The sequence below is a fragment of the Carlito syrichta genome, unplaced genomic scaffold (genome assembly GCF_000164805.1).
Source record: "Carlito syrichta isolate Samal-C Ts95f unplaced genomic scaffold, Tarsius_syrichta-2.0.1 Scaffold314748, whole genome shotgun sequence".
NCBI classification, from domain to species: domain Eukaryota; kingdom Metazoa; phylum Chordata; class Mammalia; order Primates; family Tarsiidae; genus Carlito; species Carlito syrichta.
In genome coordinates, this window is record NW_007258844.1 from 453,654 (window position 1) to 475,970 (window position 22,317).

At 34.8% G+C, this 22,317-nt stretch overlaps 1 protein-coding gene across 3 annotated transcripts in view; it reads right to left on the minus strand.

Annotated features, from left to right (window-relative positions):
• Positions 1–22,317, minus strand: part of BMP5 (bone morphogenetic protein 5) — a 120,790-nt gene that overhangs the window by 42,354 nt on the left and 56,119 nt on the right. For all 3 annotated transcript variants that reach the window (XM_008071826.1, XM_021719475.1, XM_008071825.2), the window contains 2 exons: positions 18,768–18,960; positions 562–710 (listed from right to left, as the gene is read on the minus strand). In XM_008071826.1, coding sequence (XP_008070017.1) covers positions 562–710; positions 18,768–18,960 — 342 coding nt within the window. The remainder of the gene's footprint in view (positions 1–561; positions 711–18,767; positions 18,961–22,317) is intronic.

Here is a 22,317-nt window from a genome sequence, read left to right on the forward strand (position 1 = left end):
AACTTGATACTATTTTCTATTCTTTGATTCTTATTCCATCTCTTTACACTCACCTACCCTCCCTTGTTTCTCTAGCACCTTTTCAGATATATATTTGTCACTATTTTAGTAAGGTTGAGATAAGATTTACATATATATAAATAGTCACTCTTCTTAGATGCGCAGTTCTATAACATTTTACAAATTATATAGTTGTGTAACCACCACCGCAATCAAGATGTAGCTCCATAGTACTTTACATATAGCTTTCCTCTGATATTGCCATCTTCCCACAGTATACTTGTTTACATAAAGGTCTTACTAGACTAAGAATTCCTTGAGGGCAATAACAGTCACTCCTACTTTTTTACCCCAGACCTCAGAGCCTGACAACAAATATGCATTGGATAAATGTATTCTAAATTGATTAATTAATATGGTGTGTTACTATCCTATGAAAAGTGCTACCTCGTACATCATAAGTACAAAGCACACATTGGTTAAATCACACAAAAAACAGGAACATTCAATGTGTCAAAACCAGCCCCACAAAAAATATATGTATAAAAATTCAGCGCTTACCATCCCCTGTTTCTGCACAGAGCTGTAAGCCCAAATTATTCTGTGGATTAATCACCCAATGATTGCTGGTCACAGTGATATCAAAGACAAGCCAACCCACATCTAAAGCTTGGGCCTTTCTTGTGTCTAACAGGAACAGATCTGCATCCCTAAGGAGAAAAGGAACAACAAAAAAAGTTAAGCAGAAAAGCATCACTTCCTATACTTAAGTGAAAACATTCCAAAAGCACTGTTTAAAATAACAGGAGTCAATTAAAGAATAAGAGGAATAAGTGACTCAAATGATGAGTAATAGTAAGATACAGAAGCCTTTATTGCTAGACTCCCAATAAAAACCTGGTTCAGATTAGTAATTGTTGTCTGAAAGTAATTTCCATTGCCCTACTTTTCAATGGCCTTTGCAAACTGACTTACTGCTCTCAACTCGGTCCATGGTTATCAGTGTTCCCCAAGACCACTGTCTGTAAGCAACCCTCAAAACAAAAGATTTAACTGGATGTATGTGGATTCTCAAAAGAATGAAGCACAGGGAGGATATGATTCAAGCAACTGTTTTAGCAATGTTTTCTAAGATTTTTCCATCTGTATTTTGTAATTATTTTTTCAGCTATCAAAGGCCAAGAGAGGGTCGCAGAGTGCATCACTGGATGAAGGGATAAATCCCATGAGCTGAGTGGCACAATCTACCATGACTTGTTTTAGCATCTTCTGCAAGTATTAATTCTCTTGGAGACAGCAATGGCTGTGAATTTGAATCTGCATGTTCTAGGAAAATCTGCACAGTGTTACTGATATGTTTGAATCTTAGTTTTAGCATAAAATGTACAAATGCATGAATATTTATTGAATTATAAAATTATTATATTTGTTATTCCCATACCACAAGCAGTCACTGAGCTAAATGTTACCTATTTCTCACATTTAATCTCTCCAAGCTCTTTTATACTGATGGAATTGAGGCTCAGATAGGTTAATGGTAAAACACTGGAGGCCCTTTAAAGTAGAGTAAAAATAACACCATTATGCATTTTTATTACCTTTTATACTCTGCTGAATCTATTTAAGAGCCTATTATTAAAATAGAAAAGATTAGAGCTATATCATAAAACTATGTTAAATGCCATCTTGCTGCCTTTACCAACTATCTACATCATAGACGTAACTTCAAAGATGTCTTACAAAATGTAAAAACCAAATCATGAATAAATCATACGTATATAATTTTTAGAAAAATACCCTAAAATTAAAAGTTGAACTATTTTAAACAGTAAAATAATAATCAGTCAGTACTTAAGAAACTATGGTTTTTTTAGTTTTTTAGAAACTACTATTTTTCCTTTAACCTAGGAAAATTTATTTAAATGTAATATGGTCAATTAATTCACCTGGCTATCCTATTTGGAACTGTGCATACCTTATTCTCCTTTCACAATTACAGTGTTTACCAAAGGAAGATTTCAGACACTTTTTTAATATCTGATCTAGAAATCAGTTTGAGATACTGCACACATATGAAAAGATTTATTTCATTCCCATTTGAATTTTAAGGACCCTTTCTGCTCACAGCATGAAGAATATCAGTTAAGTTCTTTTCCTTCTTAACTTGAAAAACCCACCAAATAAACAGATAGGAAAATAAGAACTGTCCTTCAAATTTTAAAATAATCAGTAAAAATCTCTGAGACACCAATCTTAAAATTAGCATAATCACATTGTTCAGTTCTTAAACAGAAGGGGTCACCTTGTATCTTGGAAGATACTCCAGTACTACAATGCTTTTAGGTCTGCTTTCCTTTGGAATATGGCAAAAATGTCCTAATCAATTCTGCAAAGCTCATGTGTAATCCCCCAGCATGATATTAATAAGCCCTTAAAAAAAAAAAAAGAAGGTAAATTTTCAGAGGCAACATTAACAAATACCTGTAGGTAATCATTTAGGTGATATTTTCTATTAATTTTAAATTGTAAAATCATTTAATTAAAAAACCCCAAATTATCCATGTTGAAGTTTCAAAACTCTCTAGAATATCTATAAAGGGAATATTCCAGTTTTAATGGATATATTTAGAAAAGGCTCCAGTCAAAGGATTCAAGCAACCCTAAATATCTGATTTTCAGTGATGCAAATTGCAATTCATTGGAAGATAAATCTAGAATGTGCTATGGTCTAAAATAACCCATATATTTTTAGTTCACCTCTGAAAAGTTGTGAAAGTTCAACTGATTTTGTAAATGCCAGTCTCCTATTCCTGATCAAAGCTATTTTTATTTTTGACTGGCAGTTTCTTTAATTTTTCCTCTTTCTTTAACATTAGAAGCTTTTCTGCATTACCTATAGATAATAGAATATGCCTAGGGAGATACAAGTCTATTTTTGACAAACACAATGGTAATAATTCTGTAGTTTTTTTTAACACTTTCGTAACTGTTTCTTAAAAGTAAACCCTCACCCATTTTATAGAAAGTTAGATGTGATTTCTTTTGAAGTATAAAATTTCTGCACTAAAATATGGCACTTATATCATTAGGAATAGTAAAATAGCTTAAGTATTTCCCATGAATAGTATAAAATAAACTTGTTAAAGTTGTCCTGTCTTACTATTTTTACTTGACTTTTTAAATAAATTCTTACAGTATCCAATTAAACCGCAATGCATTTAAGGAGAATGCAACCCAGAGAAAATATACATCTAGAAAAATATATTTATTTGTAGCAGAAATAATTTCAAAATATAATTGTTTTAAATATTGTGCAATTAAAATAGTGAGATTAAAATTAAAATCTGCATTCTAGCAAAAGAAATAAAGCCCCTTTATGTGGATGTATATAAACAAATACATCAGAATTGTATTTTAGTTTCCTAAAGTTGCCATAACAAAACACCATAAACTAGGTGGGGTTTTTTTGAGTTGGAGTTTCAGTTTGGAGTGCAGTGGCACACTCACAGCCAACGCAGTCTCGATCTGCTGGGCTTAGGTGATCCTTCCACCTCAGCCTTCCAAGTAGCTGGAACTACAGACACATGCCACCACGCCCAGTTAATTTTTGTTATTTATTGTAGAGATGAGGTCTCACCAAGTTGCCCAGGCTGGTCTCGAACCCCCAGGCTCAGGCAATTCTCTCGCCTTGGCCTCGCAAAGTGCTGGGATTACAGGCTGAGCCACCGTGCCTGGCCGACTAGGTGATTTTAACAACAGAAATGCAGTGTCTTACATTTCTAGAGGCTAGAAGTCCAAAATCAAGGTACTAACAGGATTGATTCCTTCTGAAGTCTGAGGAAAAACACTCTTCCAGTCTCTCTCCTTGACTTGTAGATATCTGACTGTCTTCTCCCTTTATGTCTTTTCCTCCCATGCATTCCTCTGTGTCCAAACTTTCCCTTTTTATAAGGATACGTTATATTGGATTAGGACCTATTCTACTGACCTCGCTTTAACTCAGTTGCCTCTGCAAAGATCCTATCTCCAATTTGGAAGCTGGGACTTCAACATATAAATTTGGGTGAGGAAGGCATAATTCAAACTATAGCAGTATTTAAAAATATTTTTTTAATAAAAGTAGTAATAAACCTGTCTGCTGAATATTCTGTCTCTATTGACATGACAGCGCTTATAAACATCGAATTAGTCTCATAAACAAATATGCTGTAAAAGTAAATGTATATTAATAAAAAGTCATAATTGATAAATTTGTGTTTTCTTTTCTCAAGCAATATTTTGGCATTTGTTTTGAGTATGATATAGATCAGCATAATAATTTTCTTTACAACCAATGATGTCATCATGAAGGTGTTAAATACAGAGTCATGTTTAACAGACACTGGATTTGCAGTACCCAAATAGACGTCTTGGATATGAACTATAGAAATATATTAAGTATAGTTACTCAAAAGTGAAAAAATTATATGATAGGTATATACATTTATGGTCAGTACAAACACATTTGACTTTAGATCTAACTTTAATCATGACCAGAGGTTTAAACATGTCTAGTTGTGAGTGGGTTATTGGTGGATTTGTATATACTTATTTGCAAGAGTGCTTTTTATTTTATTGAGAGAAGAAAGAGTTTTGCATACATGCCTTGGGAGTCTTAAAATACCAGAACAATAGATTCTTTAATAAGACTGAACAGCAAGAGCCAAAATTCAGCAAAATTTGTGCTACCACCATTGGTATAACTCTTCTGAAAATACAGACGGGTGGAATGGGAAAATTGAGGCTATATATTTAAGAACTTAACATTTATCATCTTTTTATCAATATCAATGTAGCATAATGAAATAAACAAGGATTTGAAGATCAGACAAAACTTGATTAATTAAGGAATTAACCTCACTTTTCCCACGTATTCAAAATGACATGCTAATCCCTGCTTTAAGAGATTTTGCCAACACCAAATGTAAATCTCTGAATAGTTGTCTGCTTTAGAAGTGAATACAGTTGGATCTTTGGAATCTTTACATGGCTTGCCATAACTACACAAGTCTTGACCTGTGAATTTGGGAAAATATTATTTGGAGAGGCACATTACCTTCAAATGACTTCAATCTTGTTACTTTGAAATTCCATCAGCTACCAGATAGCTGATAGAATAGGATCCAAGAAGGAGGAGGAAGAAAAGAAAGAGAGTGAGAGAGAGAGAGAGAGAGAGAGAGAGAAAGGAATAGAAGGGGGAGAAGAGGAGAAGGGGGAGAAGAGGAGAAGGGGGAGAAGAGGAGAAGTTGGAGACAGAGAAAAAGACACAAAGAAGTTTTATAATTATGTTGTCTCAAAAGAATGTTGTCTCAAAAATTCAACTATTGACTGTCTTTGCAAATCACCCTTTTAAAAATCACTTATGTAAGCATAGAGTCAGAGGTTGCATTGTGAATATAACATTTATCTATCCAAATAAATGTTAAAGGCAAGGAAAGAACAACAACATAAATGGGTACTTATGTTTCTGATAACATAATATTTCCAATGACAGTATCATACAGGGATTCAAAAAAATACTACTTTTCAAACAAAATGGATGGACCTGAAGATTATGTTCTTTTAAACACTGTGATATATCATTAAAAATGTGGCTTTAGCAATAATGACATACTGTCAAAGATGCATGGGATAAATTTAAAGACATTCATCACATACATGTTCTGAGAATAAACCAAGAAATATTACTATTTTGATGAATTATTTTATATAACATTGACTTAAAATATGTACATAAATAATATTAATAAACTATTATAGTTTTGACTGCTTTAAGTGCATTCATCATATATCTATGTTTTTACACAAATTCAAGTATATAAAAATTCAAATTCTTCCCCTAATTTGTTTGATTTTTTTACTTGAGTAAGGAGTATATTATTTTTATGTGATTACATCATGAAAATGTGTTCTCTTTATAATCAGGCATATAATATGCCCAGTAGCACACCATACATGTAGTATTAGAAATGCTAACTTTCTCTTATTTATAGTCATCTTAATACACAGAGTATTTTCATTATAAGACAGAAAAAATAAATTGTCTAAGAATGTTTGATGTGAAATCAGTTAGCCTGGGATTTTACATCTGAAGGTGACCAAAATAAATCACAGAATACAAGAACTAAGTGAGATATGAATTGCTAAACTAGACTGTTTATTCATAGAAAATTTAAAGAGAAATCAAGTGAGTTCCCATGGTCACTCAGCCAATAGGAGGCCCAGAACCCAGGTTTCCATTTTCAGTCCATGTTCTCTTATAGAGTAACAGCTCCCTTTAGTCCCAAATCATACCTCAATTGCTTTCCTTATGCTGCAAAAATCATTGGCATCTGGAATGAAACACTAAAAGGCTGAGCTGAGCCACTAACCTAAAACAAGGTGGGTAGAAACAAAGCCATGGAGTAACCTGAAATATTTCACAAATTTATCTATCTATTCATTCAGTCATTCAATTTAACATTTATTCACTTTCTATGATGGTTTTATACAATATCAGTTCAACTAAGTCGGAACTACGCTATATGGTTCTGGATTAGCATTGGCTGCAAATGAAATCTGGGTAACAATCAGAATGTGGTGGTAAAGCAGTAGCCATATTTTTACTTGGAAGACTGCTGTATGGTCAAGCATCGTCGCAGCTTAGGTGTGTTGGAGAGATTACTGGTTCACCTTATTGGCATAGGGCAGCAATTGGCATAGCACAGCTCCTACAGATCCCACTAATTCTCCTTATTTAGCCCCTCTGAATCCAGGGCACAGCATGCAGTTACCTCTATGAGGAAGGATTTGATAGCTAGAAAATCACCTGCATCATTAAAGATGGAGCTTGGAGATAGTTCCAGTTTATCCTCACAGGTTCCAGAATATCTTCACAGGTTCTGCTTTGTCCTTGTTTCCCCCAGCTCACATCCATCTTCCCTTTCTTACTGTCTGCCCTGTGGACCTAAGGCCCAGTGTCAGATGCAGAGCAACTGTTTAGCTCCAAGACTGAATAAGGTCAGGTCTCTACAATAAATCCTTACTGAAGAATTTTTAGGGGGATTAGATAGACACTTTGTGTATGGCTGATTATCTTAGGCCATTTCCCTCAGTACTGGAAGGGCAGTGCTTTGCATTCTCTGCAGCAGGTGCTCTGGATACAAATTTGCTTTCTCTGTCTATGATGCTTCTCCCAAAGACACTACCCATGAACATATAGAATGACTTATTCACTTATTCATGGAATTCTATACAACATAGCTTCTGATCAACAAACTCATTTTATAGCAATTGAAGTAGAAAACGGGCTCCTGTTTGTGGAATTCACTAATCTTCCTGTTTCTCATCATCTTGAAGCAACAGGCCTAGTAGAACAGTGGAATGTCCTTTTGAAGACTCAGTTATGCCACAAGTTGGACACTAATACCTTACAAGAATGAGCTGATATTCTTCAAGAAGCTTTATATGATCTTAGTCAGTAACCAGCATAGCTAGTATGGCTGTTTCTCTCATAACAGGATGTCTCACAGTCTGGAAATGAAGGGGTGGAAATGGAAAAGTCTCCTCTCACTCACTCTATGTGACCCAACTGGCAACAATTTTGCTTCTGATTCCCAAACCATGGGGCTATATTGGTCCAGAGCTCTTAGTTCCCAATGGTACAATGCTGACACTAATGGATATAGTGATGGTTCTATTAAAGAGGAAGTTGAAACAGTCACTGGCCACTCTGGGATCCTCATGCCAGTGAAACAAGCCAATATGAAGTTATACTATGTGGTGGAGCGATCGCAAATGTCAAGAGGAAATTGGACTGATGCTACCACAATATGGGTACCGAGGAATATGCCTGGAATACAAGAGATCACGTGGAACACCTCTTAGTACTCCCTTGTTACACAACAAAAGCCAATGGAAAATTATTGCTAATGGCCCAGACACTCCAAGAATGAATGTTTGGTTTACTTTACTAGGTGAGGAAAAATGCCTAGCCATGGTACTTGCGGACTTTCTGCTTCTCACACACATTGTCACTAGCCTCCTTTTTGTTGGGAGTAGCAGAGCCTGCAGGTCTTCCAGGTCCTAGTGGACATCAGCTCCTCCAAATCCTGGTGTACAATTCCTCCTGCAAGACCACCTTTTTCAGTTTCTCTACATCCCAAGCAAAGGCTGTGCAAACACTATGGTGACGTGTACTAGCTTCCCCTACAGACCACAAACATCCCTGAAGTTGGAGCCTCCAATGCATGAGACACACATGGGTTCTAATTTGTCCTTGGGGTTCCAGCTTATCTTGCAAAGTTCTAGTTTCCCTTGCTCTCTCCAACCCTGTATCCATTTTTTCCCCCAGTTGCCCATAGTACCAATTTTAGACCCATCGCCAGATGCAGAAGCAACGACCTCACATGAACTCTCTAACCAGATCCCATGATAGCAAAAAGTCAAATCCCTATAAGAGAACCCTATACCTTATGATTCACAATGATTTCATTTGTCTTATCAAGCACTAACTGAATTACTCCCTAGTATGGGTTGAATCGTATCTTTTAAAAGATATGCTGAAGTCCTAATTCCTGGTACCTGGAAATGTGATCTCACTTGGAATAGGATCTTTGCAAATGTAATCGAGTTAAGATGAGAAGGGCACCATTCCAATACACTTGGTATCCTTAGAAGAAGAGGAGAAACACAAAGATAGAGACAAACAGAAGGAAAACACACAGAAGGAAGTTAGTCACATGAAGATGGAGGAAGAGACTGGAAATACAATAGGCTCACACAGCCAAAGAACACCGGAGCTACAGGAAGCTGGAAGAGGCAAGGAACTTCCCCTAAGGGTTTAGGAGGGCTCGTGGCCCTAGCAACACCTTGATTTTGGATTTCCATCCCCCAGAGCTGTTAGAAAATAACTTTCTGTTTCATTAGACCACCCAAGTTTTTAATAATTTGTAGTGTCAACCCTAGGAAATGAATATACCCCCCTTCGTTGGGATATTTCACATGTTAAACAGAGAGTGATCAACAATGTCAAATACTGAGGAGAATTAGAAGCTCTGGTAGCAAGGAAGCTATTGGTGGATGATCAGCTAAGTGAAGTTACAGAAATAAAATCACAGTAAGTTGAAGGATAAATTAAATGAGAAAGTGAAGAGACTGAAAGCAAACTTTTACATTAGTGAACATGGTTAAGACATAGAAAGGAGAAACTGTAAAATTTGGGGGAGTTGGTACAAAGTCAAGTAGATATTTTCATAATGCAAAAAACATAAGGCTATTTATAGGAGGCATTTAAATTCTTATGTAGAATATAGACTATCTCACACTATTTCAGAATAAGAAGAGGTGTGTGGGCAATACTGAAAATCTTCTAAAATAAGCATATACTGAGTCACCTCTCTATAATAGTATCCTTATAATTCAAAGGCAAATATTCTTTAAGAATTAAATCACTTTTTAGCAAGAGCCATTGAAAAACTAATAAGCACTAAATAGTAAACCTGTTTTGTTTTACTATATTTTTATCAGGGTTTCTGTATTATAGACTCATGGAAAATACTTTTTTGCTTATTTCAAAAATATTGTTAACAAATATTTTTCACTGGCATCTTCCTGTTACCTAAGCCTAAGGTGTAAGACTCATGAATTTTCTAAAGAACCGCACTGTAAGTCTACCTTCATGAATCCAAGAATAATTAAAGATGGAATTGTTTACTGCTTAATTTCAACAATCACTCACTGTTCTTACAGTTTGTGTTTCAAAAATAATTATGTTCTTTAAAGTCACCTCTCTGAATTCCTGTTTCTTCTTTAAATGAAAATTAAAATAATCCCTATCTCATAAATCTATTACAAAGATAAAAGGATACACAAATAAAAGTGCTATACAAATTACTATAATTGTAATTTTCTTACCAAAACACATGTATGATGTGTAAGTGTATATATAGTAAGTTGTATGCATAATTATGGTCAGAAACAATTTATGTAATTATGACCGTAAAAGTTATTTAATAAGCTGTACTTATATATTTAGATATGAGAATTCATTTACTTCCTTTAATTTGGGGAACATATCCATATTAAATCTGTAAGAAACCTTCACTCCTAAATTCAATTAGAGAAAAAATTAAGTTGAAAACTGATAAAAAAAAAATGAAATTGTATAATCAACAATAAGAGACAATAAAAGAGAAATAGTCTACTGGTCATTATAATTTCAATTATATATGTATACATATATGTATGTATATAGTTATAGATATATGTAAAAAGAAAGAAAAAGAACAGCTAACCAAGAGTATAGACACATTGTTGTATACATGTATATAAAGAGAAACGAAAGTTAACCAAGAAGTATAGCCACTCTACTATTTAATCATGAAACACTAAAACTGGCTAAGAAAAGGTTTAGGAAATTGTCTGGAAGATACACAGACACATTTTAGAGAAAAAGTTGCCATATTACTCCATTTTTATGAGGCAGAAACCTCACATTTCACAATGATATCCACCTACCTCCAATGTTTTTATTATTATAACTATTTCACTTTCTTCAATCTCCTTTGTTCTTTTAATAACTTATCAAGTCTGGTAAAAATGTAATGATGGCCACCCAAGGAGAAAGCATACATCTCTCTCTGGGTATATGTCATAAATGACATCATACCACTTAAGTAACTACAAGTTAATAAATGATATTCTCTAGAGTGTGCCATGTCAAAAGTTTCTCTCATGAGCAGCTTTCACTTACATCTTAGATTTTGAATTTGTTCTCTGATTGATGTTTTCAAATGGTAAATCTCTTTTAGTCCCCAAATATGAAATTATACAATTCTGTAAATCTTACTGAGCATTAATTTTCAGAATATCTGATTTTATGATGTTTTCAAAAGTTACAAAAATTAGTATAGTGATATTAGCGGCAATTGACTGAAAATCATGGCAGAAATGAAAGAACAAGTTGAATTCTCACTAAGAAAATTCAATCACTTTTCCCTTTGCAGAAATTTTTTAATTGCCAAGGCATTTTTAATATTTAACAGGTTTCTTGGAATTACCTCATCCCATATTTTTTTCCCTGTAAAGAAATTTAAACATTCACTACCAGGTATCCCCTCAGGAGGCCCCTCATTCAGCAAGAAAAAGAGACATGTGACTGTTAAATAGATAGTCCAACCATTTTTTATGCCCCAGAGAATGAGGAAAAGTAACCAGCACAAGATCCTAAGAGCTCTTTCTTATATGAATGTTATGATCCAAAAATATGAAATTGGCAAAGAAAAATTAACTGATATTTTATGGCACAAATTATTTCCGCTTTTATGTGTATATCTTAAATCTTCAATAGAGTAAGATTTGATACTATGGACATTTTTGATCAGATCACTCTTTGTGGAGTCGAGGAGCTGTCCTTGCCATTTTAGAAGGCTTAGCAGCATCCCTACCCACATCACTATTCCAGCACATCTCCCGACTAAAGGCCAGTAGCATGCACACACATCTCACCCCCTATCAATTGTGACAATCCAAAATGCCTCCACACATTGCTAAATGTCTCCTTGGAGACCAATCACCCCATTTAAGAACCACTTAGATAAAGGATGATCTCTGCACACTGAAGACATGCAAGCTATGCTTATGTGCCTGCCCCAGATGTCCTCGAGACAACATTATCTACCATTTGAGTGTTCTGCTCTGACACTGCTCTCAAGAGCCCAGGAAATCTTCCTGGGTAGAAATTGTCAGTGTACATTCTCATACGTCTCCACAGAAGAATCGCAAATCTTAGAGAAGAAGAAGGGGGCAGATGATGTAAATATGAAGCTGACTGTGAACTGGAATGATGACAGGCTAACTAAATATATCCAAGTAGTGAAGGTGACTAATGACACCGAGCAGGCTAGCTGAAAATGTTTTTACAATGGAGTACAGACATTTACATTCATAGCAGAGTATTAGGAAAAGGTTGGCTTATACATAACACATTTTCTTTGGGGAATACATAATACATATATTTGTGAAAAATTTAATTCAAGTAAAGTGCTTAGCACAGTGCCAGACACATGGTGGGTGTCCATTAAATGCGTAAGTGCTGGCTGCTATTATTCATAGTAACACTAGTGTTGATCATTTTATTTGTATTATTTAATTCATTATACATTTAAACATTTTAGTGCTTAGGAATATTTTTTCTAGGATACACCTCTTCTCTTCTCTTCCTCTTCCTCTTCCTTTTCCTCTTACTATCTCTCTCCTTCCTTCTATCCCCTGGCCCCCGCCGTCTTTTTTGCCTATAGAAAGCTTCTAGTCATCTTGAAAAGCTCAACTCAGAGGTGACCTACTCTGAGATGCTTCCCCGAAGGTCCTTTACCCTTCCCAAAATTAATATTCTCTTCATTTCTATTTCCACAACACTTAGTGCATATTTACATCATAGTGCTTAGCACATTGTATTACAGTTATTAAAATCTGTGTGTGGCAGGCCCACCGCAGCCCCTGGCCCCCAGGCCATGAGCTTTTAAGGTCTTATTTACTCGGCTTTATGTCTTCTGTGCTTGCCACATGGTAGGCAAGCAACGAAAGCACACCGAACTCAGCAGAATTATCTGGAAAATTCAATAATGTGGAAACCTCATTTTCCAATAATGCCAGATATATGAGGTGTGATTGAAGAGCAGTGCCTTCTATATAGAATTTGGGGCTGTCAGCCTTATTTGAAAAGATTAAAAAGTAAAATGATGCAAACTGTGTTAACTTTTTACCAAGAAAAATAAAGATTTGGATAAATATCAGAACACTTCTTTAAATTGCACACATTTAATATAAGTAGGGATAAAGGGGAAGGTGGGAGGGGTGGTAGGGACAAAATATACAATTTTAAAAGCTATAAGTCTCACTAAGGGAAATAAATAAGAAAAGAGGTGACATAATTAACCCGCCATTTAAAAAATTTGGTTACATAGCACTGTCAAATAATTCATAGAGTAGATGCTTAATAGATCAGACCATGTCTTAAATACAAAACATCCATAAAACATAAGTCTAAATTACTGCAAGGATCCCCATCTAGACACCCCTAGGCAGTACCTCAGGGAAAGTGAACTTTCTGTATGTGAAAATATATATGCATTGTCAAATGCATTGCATTAAACAGTACAGTCTGCACTGATTTTTCAACTGCTTCTGAGTTTAATTCAAAACACTAAGTACTTCAAATCTACAAGTCTGATGATAGAATTTCTAAGAGGTGACCTCACTTTAAAAATAGCCAGACATACTTGTTTCTTTTCCTACCTCCATTTTAGTTCTTTAAGAAATACAGGAAAGCACGAGCAATAGTGTTAAAAATTTAGATTTTAAAATTAATTTTTCAAATTGAAATTCTTTCCATTTTAACCTTGATCATATGATATGTAAATAAAATATTTTAATCTAGCCCTCCTCTCTTTCAGAGAATTAAAGTAAAAGGTCTGAACTAGCAGAAAACATTTTCAAAGAATAAAGAAAAAAATACTTATTTGTCTTGATTTTTTTATGAGAAAAAAATTCTTTCTATAACAAAAAAAGAGCAATCTATTTCTAAATTTTAGTTTTCTGTTTTGATTTCTGCCCCTTTTTTCTGGGAGAATCTGGAAATACTAGTTTTGTAAAGATATCTACAGCATAAGTGTGTCTCATTATCTTCTCTCTCAATATAATATTCATTATAAAAAATTAGAAAATACAGAAAGAGGTAAAGAATATTTAAAATTACCCATAATTCTGCAATGAACATTTGATGCTGCCTTCAAATCAGTTTTGTACGTTAATTTACTTAAAATTACTATACTAATGCATATAATTATGTTTCTGTTTTTGGTCAGTCAACATCATACATAGATGAGCATGTTCCAGTGCTGCTAAATATTTTTCAAAACATAATTTTAGCACTTTGGGAGGCCAAGACTAGAGGATTGCCTGAGCTCAGGGGTTCGAGACCAGCCTGGGCAACTTGGCGAGACCTCATCTCTACAATAAATCAAAAATTAGTCGGGCGTGGTAGCGTGTGCCCGTAGTTACGGCTACTTGGAAGGCTGAGGCAGAAGGATCACCAGAGCCCAGCAGGTCGAGGCTGCCGTGGCCGGGAGCGACCACTGCACTCCAGTGTGGGCGACAGAGTGAGACTCCAACTCAAAATAAAAAATAAATAAAAAATTAGCCAGACATGGTAGTGCATGCCTGTAGCTCCAGTTACTTGGAAGGCTGAGGCGGAAGGATTGTCTGAGTCCAGCAGGCTGAGGCTGCAGTGGCCGTGGGTATGCCACTGCACTCCAGCCTAGGCAACAGAGTGAGACTCCAACTCAAAAAACAAACAAACAAAAACCATAATTTTAATTTACTATACGAAATTCTTTCCAGGAAATGGAACTTAAGTTTTTCTCTTCTGTTTAATGTTGAAATGCTTTCAATTTATGAATTGTAAATAATAATACTATAGTAATAAACATTTTTACATGAATCTTTATCTACATTTTTCCATGTCTCTAATGCTTTTGTAAGATAAATACATAAATAAATAGTCTCTCAATCCTCAATGTATTAATAAAGTAAATCTCTCAATGTATGTATGTATTTATTTAGTCAGTCTCACTCTGTTGCCTGGTCTTAACTTCATTGGCATGATCATGGCCACTGCAGCTTCAACCTGCTGGGCTCAGGCAAACCTTCCATCTCAACCTTCCAAGTAGCTGGAACTACAGATTTCAGTCACCACAACTGGCTGATTTTTTAAATTTATTTATTGTAGACACAGATCTTTCCAAATTGCACAGGCTGGTCTAGAACCCTTGGACTCAGGCAATCCTCTCACCTCAGCCTTCCAAAGTGCATGAGTCACCATGCCCAGGCTTTAATGCATTTTAAAGAGTTTAATTATTTAAAACTTGTGTTTTTAGCTGTTAAATTCTTCACAGGTAGTATCAATGGTATTGCTATTAAGCTAGGTGGCATTCACTTCATTATTAGACATCAAAGCCTACTAATTTTTTTGCATATGCTAAAATTAGGTAATTAGAGTAACTTCTTACTTAAGACACAGATTCATTTTACTTACTTTTTTTCATACATGTAGGTGTTAGCAATTGGTCGCTACTGTTACTATAATAACAATTTACTTCTGATTCTATTATATATATAATCTTGTAAACAAAAGTATTTGCTCCTTTTAAATTATATGAAAATATATTAACCTCTATATTTATTAAATATCAAGTATGGTCTTTGCACTAGATAAGAACCCTTCCACAGTCATCTGAAATTATTTTTCTTGTTCTGGAATACTTATTTGTTTTATTCTATTCAGATTTGTAAACTATAACTCCAAAAGGTACAGAAGCTTCTCCATATGTGAATTTCTAAGTTTGCATTCTTATGGCATTACATTATTCTTTTCTATGATAACTTTGAAAATCCTGCAAAGAAACTTTAAATACTCTGTAATACATATTTCTATTTCTTTTTCTTTTTTTTTTTTTTTTTTGAGTTGGAATCTCTGTCGCCCAGACTGGAGTGCAGTGGCCGCTCCCAGCCACCGCAGCCTCGCCTGCTGGGCTCCGGCTATCCTTCCGCCTCAGGCTTCCAAGTAGCCGGAATTACAGGCATGCGCTACCACGCCCGGCTGATTTTTTGATTTATTGTAGAGTTGAGGTCTTGTTGCCCAGGCGGGTCTCGAACCCATGGGCTCAGGCAATCCACTCACCTCAGCCTCCCAAAGGCGCGGGATTACAGGCTGAGCCACCGAGCCCGGCTTCATATTTCTATTTCTATATGTCTGGTCCCTTAAACATTTTTCTTTGAAAGAAAGGAGTACAAATGGTGAATCCTACATCTATAGGTAATGACAGGGTAGTGGATTGTATTTTCTTGCAATGCATCTTGCATCTGTAGGCAATAATGAACTCGTATCAATGAATGAATGCTTATTTTAAAGTGGAGAAAAGTGTTTTTCTAAAGATTATCCGACTTGATCAATAGTATATCAAATTGAAGTGTGAGGATGCATATATGAGTGTGAATGGTTCAGGTATTGAAATAAATAATTGTGGGGAAAAAACTCAACTATGCTATCAAAAACAAATGTCACAGAGGACAATAGATATACCATAACCCTAGAAGATGAAGCTAATAATTCAGCAACAATAGTTAATAGCAGATGTTCAAAAATGTAAACTTGATAGAATTAAATTAATATTGAATTAAATTTACCAAATTGAATTTTTTAAAAATCTCTTTGATAAACTGAATAGAAATCTATTCAATCTATGCCACCACAGAGCTTAGAATGGCAATGTAAGAAAATGTTAAGCAAAGATATACATGTACTTTTAGATTTTATAAGTAACTTTAAAAGATTTAGAAAAGATATACAAAATTCTGAATCTAAGAGTAGATTTAAACACATGTTAAAATAAATAAAGACTTAGCCAAATTATACCTAAGAATACAGAAACAACACATAGTAATAGGTGCAGAAACATTGAGAGTAATATTTTAAAAAACAGGTATAATTATTAAAAATATCAGAGATACAAGATAAACAAATGTCCCATTTTTAAGATAATTGATATCTCTATAAAAGATTTCTCTGTAAAACTATACAGTCTGGTGAGCTAAACATCAATACCCATAAAAATTACAAAATGAATTACTAATGAAAATCAGTATAGGTTCATTCAGAAATAAATCTACAAACTATTGTCAATAGAATCTTTGGTTAATTATTTAACTTCATCATTTTAACATGTCTTAAATTATGCAGTTCACATCCTTAGAAAATAGGAGGTATAAGTAAGCTCAGGAGGTTCATTAAACAACGTTCAAAAGTAACCTGAGTAGACAGAATGATGAACTTAAAGAAAAGTTAGGACGTTTAATTGTGAGCAATGTAAAATTCCACTTTTAGATTCAATCAATAAATATATTCCAGAGGATAGAAACCTGGTGTACCAATGACTCCTTTGAAAAACACTTGAGATATAAATAACCAACTAAAAATTTAACACACATAAAAATATATGTGACTGACCAAAAATAAAAATAATTCAAACATTTTCAGATATGTTGATGAAAATAGTATTCCAATTATGAGTAATAATAATTTCAAAATATTGGTTCATACCAAGCAAATTAGTATTGGATCTTTTTTTTTAAATGACTTAGGATACTATCCCTTCTTTAAGGAACTCCCAGGAACAGGGAATTATAAATGAAATAATGTGTTAGTTATGGAAATACTGTTAAATACTATTTAGAGTGTTATTTTCAATTCTTCTCACTAATTTAAAAAGAATACATTATTAAATATAAAAAGTAATGTGTTATAGTAGTCACTATAAATACCTGACTCTGTCTATACGAAAATATTAGTGTCCTCATTTTCTGAACGTAACCACTAGATCGATATTTTTTAAAAATATAACTCATCCACAGACAAATAACCAGTAAATGTTAAAGCTGAGGAACACAGCAGGTCTTTCTGCCTTGGAATAACTGCTCTTTAACATAACAGAGCATATAGATCAGTATGTATCAAAGTGTGTTCTTTTGAACCAGTGATCCACAGGATATTAATAAGTACTATACACCCAAAGAGTCCATAGACCAATGAGTTAAGATTGACAGTTTATTTTTTCTGTGAAGCCTTTCCAAGACTTTCAACATTTTGCTATGCGTAACCTACAGGATGGTCTATCAGGCAGCCTTTTCAAATATACGTGACCTCAGAAGCCTTTTCTTTTTTCTTCGTTGATTATTGCAAAGGCTACTGTGACATACAGGGCCACGTAGAGACACACTGAAAAGTTAGAGTAACTGATCCATTGAACACCCATTGGGAAACAGGCACATCTGAAGACCAAGACAAATCCAAACATCAGGAACTCAAAACAATCAACAAGGGAAGAAGAGGGCCTAAGAGGAGATACCACAGCTATCTTTAAATATTTGTATCATCAAAGAAGAACACAGAATTTCACCAGAAGGATGATCTACATCTGATTAATGGAAGTTACTGGGAGAGAGATATAACTTCAATATAGAATTTTGCTCAGATAATACATATGGTGCCCAACAAAGGTAACTGATCACCTGTAAAAGATGTTCTCCAAGATATGTCTGCATAGGGTCAAAAGTCAGACAGCACCACTAACGTTCTTTTTAATCTCTTCTATTCCAAGGTTCATTTGCCGTAATTATCAACTGAGGTTTTTATACATCTAGAATTTTGGACTATCTGTTCATTTTTGTACCATGCTGAATTAAGTATCTTATCGAGAGAAGATAGAAAAATACACGTAACAATGCATGTATGATTTACATTTATGCCAGTGAAAAGTTAAGCAACTCTTCCTTACCTTACAGAATACCAATCTAAATCATCTTCACTATAAGTTTCATGCAGGCACAACAAAATGCAAACTTTTGGAGTGAAAGATAAACTCACAAAATAAGACAATAGACCTAGAAAGCACACTGAGGGAAGCATGAAGCTATTGAGGACACAGATTGGTGTCAAGAGTAAGGGAGTAGCTGTGGAATTGAGAATAAATCAGGTCAGTTACTCAGACTTTTCAGTGTGTCTCTACGTGGCCCTGAATGTCACTGAACCCAAAGAAATGTGGTTGGTTTGATAGTCACATGAGTCATCAATGGCTTTCACTAACATTTAATATTTGTTTGTCAGGATAATAAGTTAAATTTAAAGTTGATACCTATTTGTATATTCTTTGATGATCTGATATATGCTTATCTTAATTGTTTCATTTTCAAATCGATTGTTGCTCTGGTCCTTATATATTCGGAATTCAGCTGCTGTCACTGCTTCTCCATGAGGAATTTGAGTAAGATCAAAGCGAAATTCTTTGTAATGCCTTCTCTGGTGAGAAAAATCCTTGTCTCTTTCAACTGAAAAAAAAGAAAAAAAGAAAGGAAGGAAAAAAGTTAGTCCTTTATAAAATATGGAAATTAATGGTAAATTCTCCAGCTTTGAAAATGAAAACAAACAAGCAGGATAGTATAAAACTGGAAAAACATTAAAACCACAGACTCATGTGTGTTTCCAGTTAAAGGAAATTCCACAAACCAACAGCCTTTAGTTCAAAAGCAATATAACCTCTGTGGTTTCATACAAATTCCTGGGTTCTAAATGGAAAGGTTATCCAAAAATGTTTTTAAAAGTGAAGGCTATAAAGCGATTGCTATTATGTATCAAGTTTCAGAACACAGAAAATTTCATACAGGAATTAGGAATATGTTATAGAAACCTCTAGAGTTCTAGGTGAAGTCAGTGGTGAAATTTAGCACGGCCATGGGAGGAAAATGAGAAGGAAGACTAAGGTACTCCAGGACTGTGTTTATGGCATTTCAGAGGTCAAGAAAATAAAACAAATTAATTTTTATAAGAAAGATTATATTTAAAGTGTTTTCCCCAGAAAAGTTTTTCTCCTTTCAGCAAATGAAATATTATTTTTTTCCACAGGACATTTTCATAAATTCTTACCCCTGGTGCAGTATAAAGTCTCCCAAAGACCTGTTTTTATTGAGAATTGAGAGGGGAACTTATTTTCTCTCTTTAACAACCTTCCAACCAAGCTAAAGAATGGTTCCTTTTGGGAATATTAAGGAATGTTGAAGAATTTAGGACCATAAGTGTCAGACATTCTTATATAATCTGGCTTTTCAAGACAGCATATTGTCTTATACAGTCTATAACTAGTGGGTACCAAAACTTTCTTAACAAACGACCTATACAAAATGCTCATTTATTTGATCGAATTAAGTTTCTTAGTAGTGGAACTAATCTTAGTATTCAAAATCTTAGTTATCTAGGATAGCACAGGATATTGTTATAAATAACCCTTACAGGCTGGCACGGTGGCTCAAGCCTATAATCCCAGCACTTTGGGAGGCCGAGGTGAGAGGATTGCCTAAGCCCACGGGTTCAAGACCAGCCTGGGCAACATGGTGAGACTTCGTCTCTACAATAAATTTAAAATTAGCTGGACATGGTAGCTCATGCCTGTAGTTCCAGCTACTTGGAAGGCTGAGGTGGAAGGATCACTGGAGCTAGCAGGTCAATGCTGGAGCAGCTGTGAGCGGGTCACTGCACTCCAGCCTAGGTGAAGGAGTGAGACTCCAACTCAAAAAAAAACTCCAAAACAAGCAACCCATTATAAGGCGCTATGTATAAGGTGTTAATCAATTATAACTTACAGTAATATTTTTTCCAGTTACATAGTTTGATTGCTAATATTTTACTATAAGAAGACTAAAAATGAACAAGTGGTATAAGTGGATTCACAAGGCTCAGAAATTGGATTAAGATACAAAAGTATCTTTAGAAGGTTAATTGAAATTATGTCAACATTGCTATAAATATATGAAATTTAAGACCCTAAACAAGAGGAAAGATGAAGATTATGGAAGGGAGAAGAGGAAAATGACCATCCCAGAACAATAGCGGGGAGCCCAGGCTGCTAGGCCATCATGGTCCAGGCCAGATAGTTGCCGCATCTGAAGCTTGTGACAATGGAACCCACAATTCCTTGCCTTTATCCTCCAAAATAATCTCTTGTTTATTTTCCCCAGAAGAGTACAAAATGGTTTAGGAGAGCAAGGAGATGGTCCCCACATATATACCTTAGATACTTCAGCCAGAACATAGAAAAATGTAAGCTACAATTGGAAGCATTTTATTTTGCTTTATTTATTGATTGATTGATTTTAGAGTCAGGATTTCGCAGTGTTTCCCGGGCTGAACTCAGAATGCTGGACTCAAGCAATCCTCCTAGCTCAGCCTCCCAAGTAGCTGGGACTACAGGCATATACTACCGTGCTGAGTTGAAGACATTTTTGTCCTTGGAGCATGGCAAGGATAGTGATCTTGGGCTATCCGCCTCACACTTACACCACCTCTCATGACTTATGGAATTTTGTTTCCTTAAATTACCATTACCTTGTTCCTAAGAAAGGTTCATTTCCAGAAGCATCTATAATCAACTTTTCCCTAAATAGGGATGATGATCCCATTTATAGGATACTATTTTGGTCTGTTATTTAAACCTCTTCTTGGTCTAAACTTCCACTGGTGATAACGCAGACTGCCATGAACACTCCTTCTTCTCCTCTCCCTTTTGCCCATTCTGACTAAGCCCTGTGAGAGGGAATGTGTAAGGGCAGAAAATGCCTACTAACTGGATATCTATGAGTGTGCATATACAATGTTAAAACTAGCCATAACTTTTTTCCAGAGAACTAAAATTAACTCACTGTATTCTTATATTCTGATTCTAAATTTAAACAAAGTAGATGACATTATGTAACAGTTTCTAAATAGCACTTATTGAAGTGCTAGTCTAAGCATTTTATTATTTTATTAATATTAACATATTATACTTCATAACACCCTACAAGGCAGGGTCTATTATTATCCTTATTCTGAAAATGAAGAAACTGAAGAGGCATAGATAATAAATACCTTAACAAAGGATTTGGACCCTGGCATTTGAGGCTACAGAGATATAGTTCTGAACTGCAAAGAGATGTTGCTTCTGGTCCTTCACTACTGCTGTGTCCTAACACACATCTAAAACGTTTCATTCACAAGTCCAACACCTGAAAAGTTCTGAAAACTGCTAAGTGAGCTTCCATTGCATTTGACAGCAGAGCTGTAAATTAACCAATGCAAAGTTATTTAAAATCTTCACTTATCCCACTTCGAATAAATATGCGTCGCCTTGCTGCAGAAATGTCCATGTGTTTGTCTAGGTGGTAATGTCACAAACCCTGCTTGAGGGGTTCCATATTCCATGATATAAGCACAACCAGCCATTTAAAAATATTTTTTCTCCATTCCAAAATACAATATTCAAAATTCTAAATGATAACAACCATATTCAATATTTCATTAACAATAAATTTTATATTTGAAGTTTAAACAATAACAACAAAAGAAGATAGTCCTGGAGACAAGGACTGAGACAGGAGTTTCTTCAGATCTAATCTAAAGTGTCCACCTGCATCTTGTAGATGAGTATTGAATTCAAGTTATATAAAGTCATCTACTGTTCTGGAATCCCCTGTGACATGTTAATGTAATAAAGTAGAAAGCTAGAATTTCAGCTATTATTATAAAATTCCAGTTTTCTAATCCAGGCTATTTAACTTAAATCCTTAAGGGGACACATTTTCAAAGAGTTTAATAAAATTTTGTATTAAATATACCACACAGAATAAAATTGGATTGCTGATTTGTCTAGTGAT